At 42.1% G+C, this 14,219-nt stretch overlaps 1 protein-coding gene across 1 annotated transcript in view; it reads left to right on the top strand.

Moving 5' to 3' along the window:
• Positions 1-7,842: 7,842 nt before the first annotated feature.
• Positions 7,843-14,219, top strand: part of PLCL1 (phospholipase C like 1 (inactive)) — a 216,387-nt gene continuing 210,010 nt past the window's right edge. Inside the window, exon 1 of the mRNA XM_054209423.1 lies at positions 7,843-8,367. Coding sequence (XP_054065398.1) covers positions 8,098-8,367 — 270 coding nt within the window. The 5' untranslated portion in view covers positions 7,843-8,097. The remainder of the gene's footprint in view (positions 8,368-14,219) is intronic.

Genomic DNA, 14,219 nt, shown 5'->3' with positions numbered 1-14,219 from the left:
ACATATCACACTTGCAGAGTATATATGTGAAAAGTCCTGCTGGCTTTTGACAGCAGCATAGCCTGAAGAGTTAATACACTTTAATTTTTAATCTCCCCAAATCTTGCTACTGAGTCTGTCTGTACATTTGAGGTTAGATGAAAAAAGGGTAAATGCTTAGAATTAGAGGATTCTTCCAATTCACAATGTGAATAGATGCCTTTTAAGTTTGCCCAACACAGGTATATTTTTCCACTTTTATTGTGGCTTTATCTGTAAATCTCTGCATTTGGGACTAAAACTCTCCTGGCCTTTTATTTGCAGAATGATTCACTTTTGCCAATTCTGCTGTGGGACTTAGTATAGGCTATGGATTTTAACTAGCAGCTTATTTAACCCAACTCAGAAAAGATATAGATAAACAGTGCTTAACAATGCTTTCAATTTATGCACATTAGTACTCCCACAGTGGCAAATTTCAGGAAAATAAGCTTACATAGATTAGTCCTTAGCCTTTCTTTTCCATATTCTTAGATTATCTTCTAACCTGACATTAAGGAACAAGAGATTTTACAATAAAAGATTAAATATACTTCATTCCTGATGGAAAGTATTTTGAACCTTCTTAAAATCCTGTTCAATTAATACCAGAGGAATTTAAGTTATTTTGAGGATTACATTTTGATTGTAATTATATAGCTTTTTTTTTCATTTTTCTTTGCGATGACTTTTTTCTAACAAAAAAAGAAAGATGGGCCAAATTTGCATGCATGAGAAACAACCAGACATAAATGTTTTTAGCAAGTTTTCAAATCCCTCTACCTAGCCACAGGTAAGCTTGTATTTGGAAGTGGTATCAAGGGCTAGGCCAAAGTCTACCTATAACTTTAGTTCTAGTATAAAAAGGATACCTGTTCTCTGCTCGCATCTACTACCACTTTAAGCTAGTGTAGAAACTATCAAAAATATTGCTGGGAAACACTGCCTTGGCTTTTTTCAAAGGAAACCAGCTTTCTTTGAAATGAGGCAGATATGGGTGTAGCTCTTTATACTCTCTCCCTGGGTAGCCGGTCAAGCACGGGGGATCTCAAGGTAGCGATGTACTTCTAATGCTGACATACTTTCCGTGCATCTGCTTTATCAGTTGTATCAAGGGTGGAATTTTGAAGCAAATCTCCCAATCACCCTAACTTATCTACTAGGTTCACATCCCGGAGCAGTTTCTGAGTGTGCAAACTAACTTCTTCTCAGTTGAAATGAAAAGAGGCTTTGTGCCCCACGAATGCCACTACAGTACTCTAATGTGCAGCTGTTCCATCCATGGGACTGAACTAGGGCTTTTCCCAAGTAACCCCCACCTAAAATGCCTATGGTGTGGATGTTGGGCTCTCAGTACCAATGCTCTCCCTGTACAGATCCACTCCTATTAGATTATTTGATACTTTTCCTCACATCATTGTCAGGAGCCCCCAGAAAGAATTCCAAATGAGTAGTCTTCTCTCCCGATGGTCGGGCTAATGCATATCTCCTCAGTGGTCCAGGCTGCACATGACTAACTTGTTTATGACTGAACCTAGTTAAGCAATGCAAAATTTTTCAGAGAGCGCACGCTAAGAGGAAGGTTGTGTGTCTGATTAACAGGTAGAAGAATAGCCTAAATTCCATGCTTGGTATACTGACCAAATTTCCTGCAAAGTCTTTAACTGTGAAGTAAATATGAATATGGCTACTGCTGACATTGCTAGCAATTTTCTTCTGAAGTGGCAGGATTAGAGGCCATAACAGTAGCTTTTTAATTGGGATATTACTAGAATGTTTCCTATCCTCAGGAATATAATTCCTGTTTTAGGAGTATCATATAACACTAATGCTGCTTCCCCAGCAGCTGCACAGTTCATGGTAATCCAGATGTTCCCAAAAAATTGCATCTAAGTGGCAACCATGGTGCCATGTACATTTCTAAAACGGAATATATCCATTGAGCGAGCAAGGATGTGAAAGGCTGTGACATAGTATGCTGGCATGAAATTGTACCTGTTGATAGGTAATTACCAAAGAAAGGGGGAAATGGCGTACACCTATTGGATCATACTGTTCATAGCAGTTAACAAGTAAGTTCACATAGCCTGAAAGGTAGCAACAACTACAGTTAGATTTCTATGTATGTGTCACAGACAAAGAAATGCTAAAAGCAATGATCAGAGGAGTTAAAAAGAGCTCTGTGAAAAAGACAGTCATTGGTAAATGTTCTCATTAAGTGAAATTACCACCTACCTTAAACAAAAGCCATTAAGTATCATTAGACCTGAATAAGAATTCATCTTTAAGACTCCTCCAAATCCTCAAGGCAATTTCTGTTATAATGCATACAACATACCTTCTCTTCCCTCCCCTAAACTTAAGCAACTAGCAACTAATGTGGGGAACTTGAGAAAGCTTCACTAGTTGCACAAATAAATAAATTCTATGTTTTGCCTAGGTTGTAGCACCAGTTCTGGGATTATCTGATGCTGTCCATTTTCAATTACTTGTTAACTTCCTGAACTTCAATCACTTTGGCCAAAAATTTGAAGATGGGTTTATGGCTCATGTTGTGATTCTTTGTTTATGTAAGGGAATTGGATTCTTGTCAAACATCTACCCTTGAAAATCAGAATAGGGAAAAAATGTTTTTAGCTATTTACAAAAACAAACCGACACATGACATTTTACCATCCTCCCTTAAAAAAATTCTAATGTCACCTTCTTTTACAACCGATGCTAAATTTGGTAGAAGAGCCACTTCCTTATCAGGGCTGTCATCTTTCTTGTCTACAAATTTTCGTTCAAATGTTGCTACTTGCTATGCCTCTGAAAAATTTGTTTACAAAATCTCTATATCTCAGATTTTACTCTCTTGTTCGTGCCGGGCATTACCCAACCCAGGCTCCACTCAATCTTCTTTGCAGCTGCGGAGCAGTTGTGCTGTACCATGTTCAAAGTCAAGCAGCAGATCCATGAGCAACTATGTTCTCCCTCTTGCTTGTCGTGACCCATTGCTATGCCCACGTTGAGGGTGAAGGAAGCTATGTTGGTCGAACACACAGTGGTAAGAACTGAGTCTGCAGGAGAGAGAGCAAATGGATAAAGCAAGTCCATAGCAGGAGCAATGAAAGAAGTACCCCCAATGGTGGCAAAAAAATGCCACAACCATTCTGGCAAGGGTGTCCAGTAGTACTCCCAGGGCTCCTGTGCTGCGTGGTCCATGGCAGCCGGTGAGCAAAAGATCATAGCAGTAACTAGGAGGATCCAGGTAGGTGGAGGAGGGAGAACAGACCCTGAGTGCCAGAACACCTTGCTACAGCTTGGAGGACAAGGAGGTGTGTGCAGCAAATGTGCCTGGAGGAAGGTGAGAAGAACTGGGTTAGGTGTCAAGGTAAGGAAAGCAGAGTCATTCACAGGGGTTATCCCATGCAGTGGGAGGAGCTGCAGTCCTAGAGCATTTTACATGATTGCAACATGCCCACCAAAGGATATTAAACTGCACTAGGACCACTAACCTTAATTCTGGTGTTTGCTAACTTTTGGGTGGCTGATGATCTTTTCATATGCACTAATGTCCATATAGAAAGCAAAACATTCCACTCCAAGGGCTTGGGCCTGTATCTATGCAGTAAGCAATGGATGTAAAATAGGATGACCTAATTGAGGTGCTGATTTTACCCTTTCTCATACTTAATTGGCCTATCTGTTTGGGAAAACAATACTGCTAAAATAAAGGGTTATTCCTCGGAGCTAAGAATTAGCAGGACTCTTCCATAACTGCAGCATTCTAATTAAAAACACTGGATTAGGCTGAAAGTACTATCAGACAGTGAAAAGAATTCATCGGTGACTTCATCTGGAACAAAAACATCGTTAAGATAGAGGCATATCACAAAAGTACTTCTTGCTAAGTTAGAGAGGACACAACATTTATACTATCTAGAAAGTAAGATGTACAAGGTGTACAAGTATAGTGAGGCTTTTTCAACAAAGTAGGAGTCAAGACAAAACAAGAATTAACAAAAAAATTAGGAGGCATTGAATCAAGTAGTGTAAATATTTTTTAAATTTAACAAAAATTAAAAACATACACACTGTGTTTTAAATTAAAGATTATGGCCTTTTGACTATATTTGCTTTATACCAACTTGAATTGTTTTTTTTCCCTACCTAAAAACTTAATAATAGTTTTATAGCCAAAATATGACTTGGCATTGTCTTGTCAAAACCTGAATGAAGCTTAATAACAAGTACAACTTTGTATAAATAAATTATATCATTAACATGCCTTTTTGTTTTATAATATCATGTTCATGATATAACAGCACAGACACAATAAGCACTGAGATTTAAAAAAATCACGAAGAATTACTTAGCAATAAATTTTCTCATCAATAGCTTTATATAAGTATCATCAATTTTTAAATGAATTATGATTTGCTATCATTGTGAATGCATACTTGAAGAAATTACAACTTGTTCCCTATTGCTCTTGCCCAGCCTTGCAAATTAGATGTTCCTGACACAGGAAAAAATGTCAGTTTTCACACTTCATCAGCCATGGTCAATTGGTACAGGAGCACACTTTCAGCTCCCAGCAGAACACTTAATTTGAAGAGCTTCCCAAAATGCACTATCTAGGTGGAAAGTACTGGCTTATGTAAGCTATACTCCAGCACAGCTCCAGGACGAGTGTATTTTTCTGTTTTATGATACAAAATATGCCCACTAAGGAACAATTGTGTGCCTTGAGGATGGAGTAAGTTGAGTGTACAAAAAAACGCATTAAAATAGACACTGCAGGCACTTGCTGACTCATGTGTTCAGGCAAACACAAATAGATTTTTTTATCTATCATCTCGCCTTTCTTAGCTTGAGTGAATTCTTTGACTGTTCTTGAAAATCTGTGCCTATCTCAAGTAATTGTAGACAGTACTGCAGTGTCTTTGCGCAGTGGGCTGCATCAGATCATCTGAAAACTGAATATGGAAACCTGTAAAATACAGTTATCACCAAGCAATCTTGATTTTTTTTAGTTTCTATGCAAGCATTTTTAGTGTAAAGCTTCCTTTTGTTAACTCTCTTTTTTTAAATTAGATACTGAAAAGTATCGAAACCAATTGCTCTGTTCCTTCGTAATTCATGGTTCTTCACATTTACAAACAGAAGCATCCAGAGATGCATAGTCAGAAACATGGTTCTAAAAAAGTCAATCTTTTCTTCTCTTTTGGAGAGAAGTTTAACTAAACTCTCTCTTAGCTATACCATACCTAATTCTAAAACCTCTGCATCTTGTGAACAAAACAAATATGCTTTGTTTTGTATTCCCTGTAGGCTTGATGTTTATGAAACTTAAAATCCGTAGGCTCCCAGTAGACTCTTTACAGTTAAAGACTTCAGATTTCAAAGGTTGTAATTGAAGGTGAGAATTAAATGATTTTAAACTTTTGATCTCAGAAGACAAATGTATTTGACAACAAATCTGGAATGTGTGAGACATATCTTAGAAAGCATAAAGTTCTTTAATATGTTATATGCATCTGTCTGTGCAACACGCTGCGAACAGTTTCTGGTAGATGCAGCAGATTTCAGCTATGAGAGTACTTTTGCTGCTCCCAAATAATTAAACTGGTGATTTAAGCTTCATATGATTTCACAAAATAAATGAAAAAGCTGCAACATATTTCTACATGAAGTAATAATTCCCTCTGATAACATACTGCATGGTAATTATCCTTTTAATTGCGTTTAAATTAGTCGTCTTAGGTCAGTCTGTGTGATGGTATGTGGATATGTAACCATGAGCTTTTATTAGTTCTTTTTTTTCCCCCCTGTTTGTTGCAATGACTTGGTATCATGTTCTCTCTCTCACACAATGGAGGCTGGGGTTGAGTCCTCCACTCCCTTACCAGTCTTTTATCTCCAGTATTTTTTAAGATAAATGTTTATTCAATGTCAATATTTTGTATAGTCTTTTAGGGTTACTTATTTTGTGGCCTCTCTCACTGAAAAAAAAACCCAAAAAATAACTTGTATACATGTATTATGACATATTTTTTACATCAAATGTAGATGGAAGCTCATGAAAAAAAGTTCAGTGGTATTTAGATCTGTCCCTTAATTAGCATTTCTTTGTGTTGAACATGATAAATGCCTTGGTAACGTTGACAGAAGTCATGGGGTTTTATGTTGAATTATAAATAGTATATATTGTCTATATAGAGAGGATAAATTTCATATCCTTTAAGTGGCAATTATGTCCTGTAGCTAGGCATTTGTTAATAGCTAATGACTGGCTGGGGTAAGGTTACCTCTTACTCTTTCATGCTTAATCATTGACTGCCAACAGACGCCCAACACTTGCATTAGGAAATTACTTTAGAAACCAGAGAGAAATTAATTTTTCCACTGAGTTTTATTGCCTTTAAAGCCAATAGCTGTATTTTTGAATAGTCTTACATTTCCAGTCACTATCAGCTTTCTCAGCCCTACCCCTCCTATTTTTCATCTTTTGTATCATAGAATGGTTTGGGTTGGAAGGGACCTTAAAGATCATCTAGTTCCAACCCCCCTTGCCATGGGCAGGGACACCTCCCACTAGACCAGGCTGCTCAAAGCCCCATCCAGCCTGGCCTTGAACACCTCCAGGGATGGGGCATCCACAACCTCCCTGGGCAACCTGTTCCAGTGCCTCACCACCCTCACAGTGAAAAATTTCTTCCCAATATCTAATCTAAGTCTACCCTCTTCCAGTTTGAAGCCATTATCCCTCGTCCTATCACTATATACCCTTGTAAAAAGTCCCTGTCCAGCTTTCTTGCAGGCCCCCTTTTCTCATCTGCCTTCCCTACCTTCCTTTTTCCTATGCTTTTGCCTCTGCTGCGTTCACCCTGTCTTTCCTGACGTCTCCATGTAGATAACCTCATGATAACTAATTACCACCTGAAGAACTGCAAAGGACAGCACCACCCTCGCACTAACCCTCCATGGCGGACCACGGCTCATGACCTGGCTGCCGGGGACCTTTCCCGCACGGCTTCTCTTCTCCGCCTCGTATTGAGGCGCTGCACCCCGGGACCTGCCGGTACTTGGTGCCGGGGCCGCTGCGGGAGCGGGAACCGGCCGCCGCTCCGCGCCGCCAGGGGGCGGTGTTGCCCCTGCAACGGCGGGAGCCGCCGGCCCCGCGGGCGCCGGGGCTGCGAGGGGCGCGGCGGGTGCGGGACCCTGCGCCGGGCCGGCGGCCGTGAAGGGAGCGAGCTGAGGGGAGAAGGCGGCCGAGTCGCAGCCCCGCATGACTTGGCGTCGTTTGGGTCTCATTTTCAAGCGATGGAGCGTCCCAACGTGAGTCTTCCGAGACACACACACACACCCTCCTCACGCCTCGCAGCCGCCCCGCTGGCCCGCCCTCGGCAACCGGCGCCTGAACGCGGCGCTTCCAATTCACGCCCCCAGCCCTGCGGCTGGCGGCGGCAGCGCTCCCTCGCTAACGGCGCCGTCCCTGCCTCTCCCCGGCCGCGCTCCGAACGGGCAGCCGGGACAGCCGCCTGAACGCTTCCTTTTCCCCCTTTCGGCTCGGAGCTGCGGTGCGCGCGATCGGGTTTTCTACCGCCCCTCACGCCCGCTCACCCACAGCCCTACCTGCCCCTCGACCGCTCGCCGCCGCGCACCCGCCCAGAACGCCCATCCAGGCGTCCCGCGGGCACGCCCCCTCCGCAAGCCTATTGGCCGCCGCGGCGCCCCCGGCGGGCCGCCGCCGCCCTGAGTGGCCCGGCGCCCCGTCCGTCAACGCCGCCTGTCAAAACACGCCCGGGCTCCTGTCACAACAGAGCGGTGCCGCGGCGGCGCTTCCTGCCTGCACCGCCCCGCACACGGCGCTTCCCCGCGGCCGCGCCCGCCCCGCTTCCCCGACACTTCGTGCCGTCCCTCCCGGCACCCTCAGCTGCGGGGGACGGGGATGGTTCCTCCGGGGAAAGTTGGCGCTGCTGCTGCTGCTGCCGCCGCCACGCCGTGAGGGGAGCGCCGCGGGACGCCGTCCGTGTGTCCCCCTCCCGCCCTCTCGGCGCCCTGGAGAAGTTGACACCGCTCGGCGGGGCGATGGCAGAGGCTGCCGGCAGCAGGGAGCAGCCGGCGGCGGGCCGAGCCCCTCCCGACGCCGCACACCGTGCCGAGGAGGAGCTCGAACCGGCTTCGCTGGACGCCCCGGTGGCGGCGGGTAGGAGGCGGGAGCGCCGCAGCGGCGTCGCGGCCGTCGGTGCCGCCGAGCGCTTCCCCGGAGGCAGCCTGGCACCGGCGGCAGTCCCCGACCCCGACGCCTGCCTGCTGGAGGCAGCCAAGGCCACCCCGCGGAGGAGCAGCATCATCAAGGTACGGGCGGGAAGTTTCCGCCGGGTCCCGCCGCCGCTGGGCTGCCCGGGCTGAAGACACCCTCCGGTGCCGCCGCCTCCCGGAGCCCTCCGTGGGAAGGCGCGACCCGGCACCGAGCGGCTGCGGGGGGTGGCCTCGGGGGTCCCGGGGGAGCGGGGTCCGGAGCTGGTCGGCGGCGGGGTGAGAGGTGTCAGGGTGCCGCCCCCGCTCCTGCCTGCCCCGAGAATTTCGCGGCGGGGCAGCTTCCCAAGGAGTTGAAAAGTTTTTGTGGAGCAGCTCGTATCTGTTCCTGTTTAATATTTATGAGGCACCTGGAGGCAGAATAAGTAGCTTCTGCAGCGACGGTTTCCTTTGCTCTTGAGGAGCAAAATATGCAGTGTCACAAATTAACAGAAGGCGTGCTTGGAGGCTGACTGTAGTACATATTGCTGCGGAGCAGCACCGTGTGTTTAACACCCTTGATGTGAAATTAACAGGTCGAGTGTGATCTTAAAAGCCTCCGTCTTTGTTATAATCTGGTGAGGAAAATGGCCTTATGATTATGTTTATCTCTTTGGGGTTTTTTTTCCAGTTTAATTTTTAAGAATAAACGACGTGGTTTCGAATTAAATGGTATCTCCTTGCAAGTACGTAGGCTAATTGCTAGTTTCTGGGGAGACGATGAATGAAGTCTCCTGGGCAAACTTAATTTAGCATATGGTCACACGTGATTCTCTTGTAGTGATTTGCATTTGGAAGGTATTGGGAGAACAGTGGGAAATGCGACTTCACTTCTGCCAATGTGTGAAGGCACTGGCCAGAGCTCTAGCTCAAGGCAAGAAGCAAAGAACGCGTGCTTAGCTCTTAGAGCTTGGTATATCTGTTCAAAGGAAGAACAGATAAACAAAATATTTGCTTTTTGCATTTTAAAGCTTTAACATTCAGAGGAGACCGAGTTAGTTAAGTGCAAAAGAGCCTCGAGGATCCTTTGAAAGTTCCACCGTGAAATACTAACACATGAAGTCCAACAAAGCGTTGAAGTATGGGTTTCGTCTTCCAAAGGCATTTGCTGAATGTGATGGGAGTGCTTCCCATCTGAAGTTACGTAAATGCTTTACTAAATCAGGACCAAAGTTCTGTAAGTGTTCTGGTATGGAAATAGTATTTTTCTCCTGGGAATTGTGTGAAGGTTTCAAAAATTGCAAATACACAGTCTTGGATTTAAATTAAAGAACATATAATTATTTTTACAGACAATGCCAATGCGATGTGGTAGATGTGCTTTAATGTCACAAATGGTAGATAAGTTTTAATGTCTGGGCGGCATTTTCACTACAGGTTGATATTTAGCAATACTACTGAGAGTGATAATGACCTGTCTTACAACTGGAGGAAATTTCTTGAGATCCATCCTGAGATGGTGTTTATCAGCAGATAGATTTCTGATAGCGATAAGGAAGTATTAATGTTGTTATATAAAGAACTGTTAAGACCTCATCTGAAATACTGGGGAAACTCAGTTTTCCTGTGCTTAGGAACGGTGCATTCAAGTTGGAGCAGGTGCAAAGAACGAGAACTGGGCTGGGCTGATAAGGTTAATGGTTTGAATACTGTGTGAGGGGAAAATCTGATTTCTAGGACAGCGTTGCCTTTAGAACAAAGGATGCCTATGCATAGATCCAGTCTGGAAACTAGAAGATTATTCTAATCACTTGTAAGGGTCTGGAATGGTCTTACGATAGAAATGGAATTAAAAATACCATAATTCATCTTAAATTTAGTTGTTAAGCTGATGAATTAAATTAGGTAACGTGGTTGCGTCTGATAACAGGTACTTGAACTTGAGAATTTGCAGGCTTTGCATCTCTAAAGCCTATTGTTGGGAGCCCATACAGAGCTTTATTTTCCCTTAAGGTTGTCTCAGTGGTGTATAAAAGTGTTTTGAATCCCAGTTTTTCTTTGCCATTATATTAGTGAATGGGAAATACTTTTACTTGGGATAGGAATTAAATGACTTATTTGTCTGCATCTTTCAGGCATTTCTGATGTCCTAGGAAATGTTTGTCAGGTGTTGAATGCAAATTTAAGATGGAATTAAGATGATAAAACCCCAACTTATTTTGCCTTTTCAGGACCCTAATGTGCAGCAGTTCTGTTTAAGCATTGTATGTTTTGCAGGGGAATGAATTCTACAATGTTCTATTATATTTATTTTACTCTAAACAGCTATATATTCATATAAATCTATAGTCGGAATAGTATTCCATCACTTTTTTTTCCATCCATAAGATAAGCTGAAAAAGGGTGTTTAAGAAAGCAAAGGCAGTTGTACAGTAAGGGCAAGCTCTTATTCTGCAAGAGTTGAACACTCTTGCCCTGTTCTCCCATTTCTCTCCCAATTATTTAAAAGTGTCCTTTAAGCACGAGTGGTCTCACTGAACTAAGCAAAAAGTTAAAATCCTGTAGATTTAGATGATCAAAGTATACTTTTAACAGCATTTTTTTTCTTAGCTATCTTTTAGAACTCCGCAAGTTCCAAGGTTAGCATCTGAGAGCGCAATTCAGTGGAAGCCAGACTTGCTTACATAGGGGTGTTTTGGCATCCACAGCATAACTGTGAAGTATAAAGGACTGAGTGGGGACTTGCTTTAAAAACCCTTCCGGCAGCAAATTACATTTGGCATATACTGCAAGTAAAATATGAACCCTTCTAGATAATCTTCAGTGCATTTATGTGCTCTATATTTGGCTTCAGAAACAAGAGAACTCATTTATATAAAAAGAACAAAATGTAGCTGGATTATTTTTACTCCCATTTTGCTTTGCTAACATTCACAGCTTTGTAGATTGAGGTAAATTTGAAATAGCATTAATGAGAAATAGTTGTAGCTACTCTTGTGCTTTAGAAAATTTCCCTAATACATGTGTATCAGTTGTTAGGTGTTTTTGGTTTGTTTCTTTTGTTAATGCAAGGAAGAGGTAAACGGTCTTAATACCAAACTGGAGCAAGAGAGGGGTTTTGCTATGAGGAGCCTGAAGTCCACAGAGTATATTGGCTGGGAGAGAAAATCAGAGAAAGGGCAAGAAAGCATAGAACGTGACCCATTTTCAAAGAAGCCTAAAATGGACCATGCATTGGCTAAATTATTTGCCAAGTATTTCCCTTTTTTTTTTCTTTTTTTCCTTGTGCATAATCCAGGGCCAATTGTCTGCAAATAAAATGATAATTGCAACCACTTTTAGGACAGAAGACTGGAAGATAGTGCTCGAAGAACTGGATTTCTTCTTTCTTTACATGTAATGCTTTGCAAGCCTTCCTGTCTGGGGTTCTAAACAGGGTTGACTGATGTTGTTTTCCTTCTGGCATGTTCCTTCTGACATTGCCACATACAAACATTTTAATAAATGGGTAGGAAGGCTGGGTAATTTGTTATGTAATGCCTACTTTTTACTGAAATATTTCACTGTCAGTTCTTATCAGGCGCTCTCTCTGCTTTGTTTGCATGCAATACAAACTTTTTGGACCATGTGTTTGTTTTTTTCTTTTTTTTCTTTTTCTTCATGGATCTTTGTGTCAAGATACTGTAGCAGATAACACAGCTCTGTATTATGTTAGTAACAGCAGTCTATGTCCATGAAGTGAACCTGAAGTAGGAACTGTAGAGTCAGACTTCAGTCACAGTAGAGCTATGAGACTTTCTACTGAAGTTCTAAAGACTATTTGGTTCTGTTTCATGCACGGATTGTTTTTTTTTCTTTAAAAGTTAGTTGAGTTGTCCTTGCCCGTCATACACTACTTGTCTAAAAACAGCAAGGAGATCAGCATTTTGCAGTTGAATTCATCAGTGGAAGTGTATCAAGATATCCAGCTGTCTTGTTTCAAGAAGTTGTATTTATCCTAGTGATGTTTTTAGCTTTTAAAAAACAAACCTACAATAAAAAAGAATGAGGCTTAGTTTCTTTCAGCTTGTGTTCTGAAGTGCGGTGACAGAATTTAAGTGTTTTAAATACATGATACATCTGTCTATGCAACATGACTACTTCTGAAAAAAATGTCTTAAATAGAGTTTTTCAGGACTCTCATGATTGTCCAGTAACTCTTACTTAGCTTTTTGCTGTGTAAGCTTACTTTTAGATGCTTGGTACTTAATAATCTAAAACTATGACTATGTAAGATTCATTAAAGCTGATTAATTAGTTGGTAACCCAATGGTGATTTTACCACGACTACATTTTTTGCCATATTCATGAGTACCCTAGAAAAAGAGGAAAATATTTAGGTAGAGAATACATTAAAGAATACAATGGAGTTTAAAAAGGTATAGAGAAGGGCAAGAATGACATGCCTAGCCATGGAAAGACTGACACAAAATGAGAAATTAATCAGAGTGGTCTGGAAAAAGGTAACTGGCGGGTGATATTTTAATGTATGTAAATTCCCAAACATGGTGGAGAGAGAAACAGGGAACTGATATTCACTTTCTTCCACAGAATGTGAAGTAGGGGAAACCCAGTGATAGTCACATAGCAGCAGGTTTAAAATAAATGAAAGTATTTTCTGACACAGCGTGTGATTAAATCATGCACTTAACAGCCACATAAAGCTGTGGCAATCAGAAATGTAAATGGGTTCAAGCAGGTTCAAAATGACAAATTGATGGAGGAGACCTTCACAATGCACCAAAAGCATCTGGCTTAGAAAGTCCCTAAACTACGAGTGGTTGAACACTGGGAAGCTGCAGCAGTGGACTGATCACTTTGTACTTTCCTGCTTCTTACGTGTCTCCCCATGCATGTACCCCTGTATCTGGGATTCCAGCCTAGATTAACCAGATAACCCGTATCTATTTGTTAAGAAGAACTTAAATACACTGTTAAGAGACATAAAAGATTGTTTTCCATTATTACTAGAGTAAAAAATTTCTTAGATATGAAAAGAATCTTCTCTGTTAATTAGGTATTTAGAATTACTGTGGTTTTTTTTCCAGCTTTGCAGAAGAGAAGCATTTTGGAGATATTTTTCTGGATTGCTGTGGCGTAGCCGTTTGTAGTCTTTATAATATTTTTATAACACTGCGCTTGTATTCTATACGCCACTTTTTTCCTAAGCATCTACTTAAGACAGGTTTGAACAGAACCTGCACTGGTTGTGGACCTGCTTTTGTCAAATGAATTATATCCAGTAGCTAGTATCACTGCAGATGGACAGTTTTTCTATGGCACTGTTACATTTATCCCTAAGATACTTTGTCATGGAGGGCAGCAGGCATTTCAGATTGGGGTTTAACCCCCACCTTTTCCCTGAAAACAAAGCAACATTGGTAGGTCCAGTATGGCTGTGCCTTAGATGATAACATTGTACTGAGAAGGACTTAGGTCTTGTGGGATTTTTTGTGTCAAGCTATCAATAATAATAATCTGTAGCAATGCAGACCACAATCCACTGAAGACTTAAGTGTATAAAATGGAATTCAGGTGCAGGATTTAGGTATATGGATCCTATGAAGCTGTCCTGAAGGCTCACCTAACTTCTTATGCCTTTCAGGGATCTAAGTTTTGCCAGAGAAGTTTCTTACAGAGATTTTTCTCTTGTGTAGGGCCAGAGTTACTTACCCTTACTGCTGAATGTTTTAGATGTACCTCATGCCCAAGTCAATCTGTGAATTATAGGTGAAGGTTTCTTTCCATTCAATTTCTTGGAATTTATCATGTTCAATTTAGACTTCCTGTTTCTGATGGTTAGATTTGCCACAAAATACAATAATTCCGATTTCCAGCCATCTCTGTACTAAAGTAAAAATACTAAAGTAAAAAAGTTATTTCAGTTAATTTCTGCTCGAGAAGAACTTGGGGCCTGGCTAAAAGCCTCTTAA

This window comes from Rissa tridactyla, chromosome 7, assembly GCF_028500815.1.
Source record: "Rissa tridactyla isolate bRisTri1 chromosome 7, bRisTri1.patW.cur.20221130, whole genome shotgun sequence".
NCBI classification, from domain to species: Eukaryota; Metazoa; Chordata; class Aves; order Charadriiformes; family Laridae; genus Rissa; species Rissa tridactyla.
The sequence above is the reverse complement of the archived record's forward strand: the minus strand, read 5'-3'. Positions and strand labels throughout refer to the sequence as shown.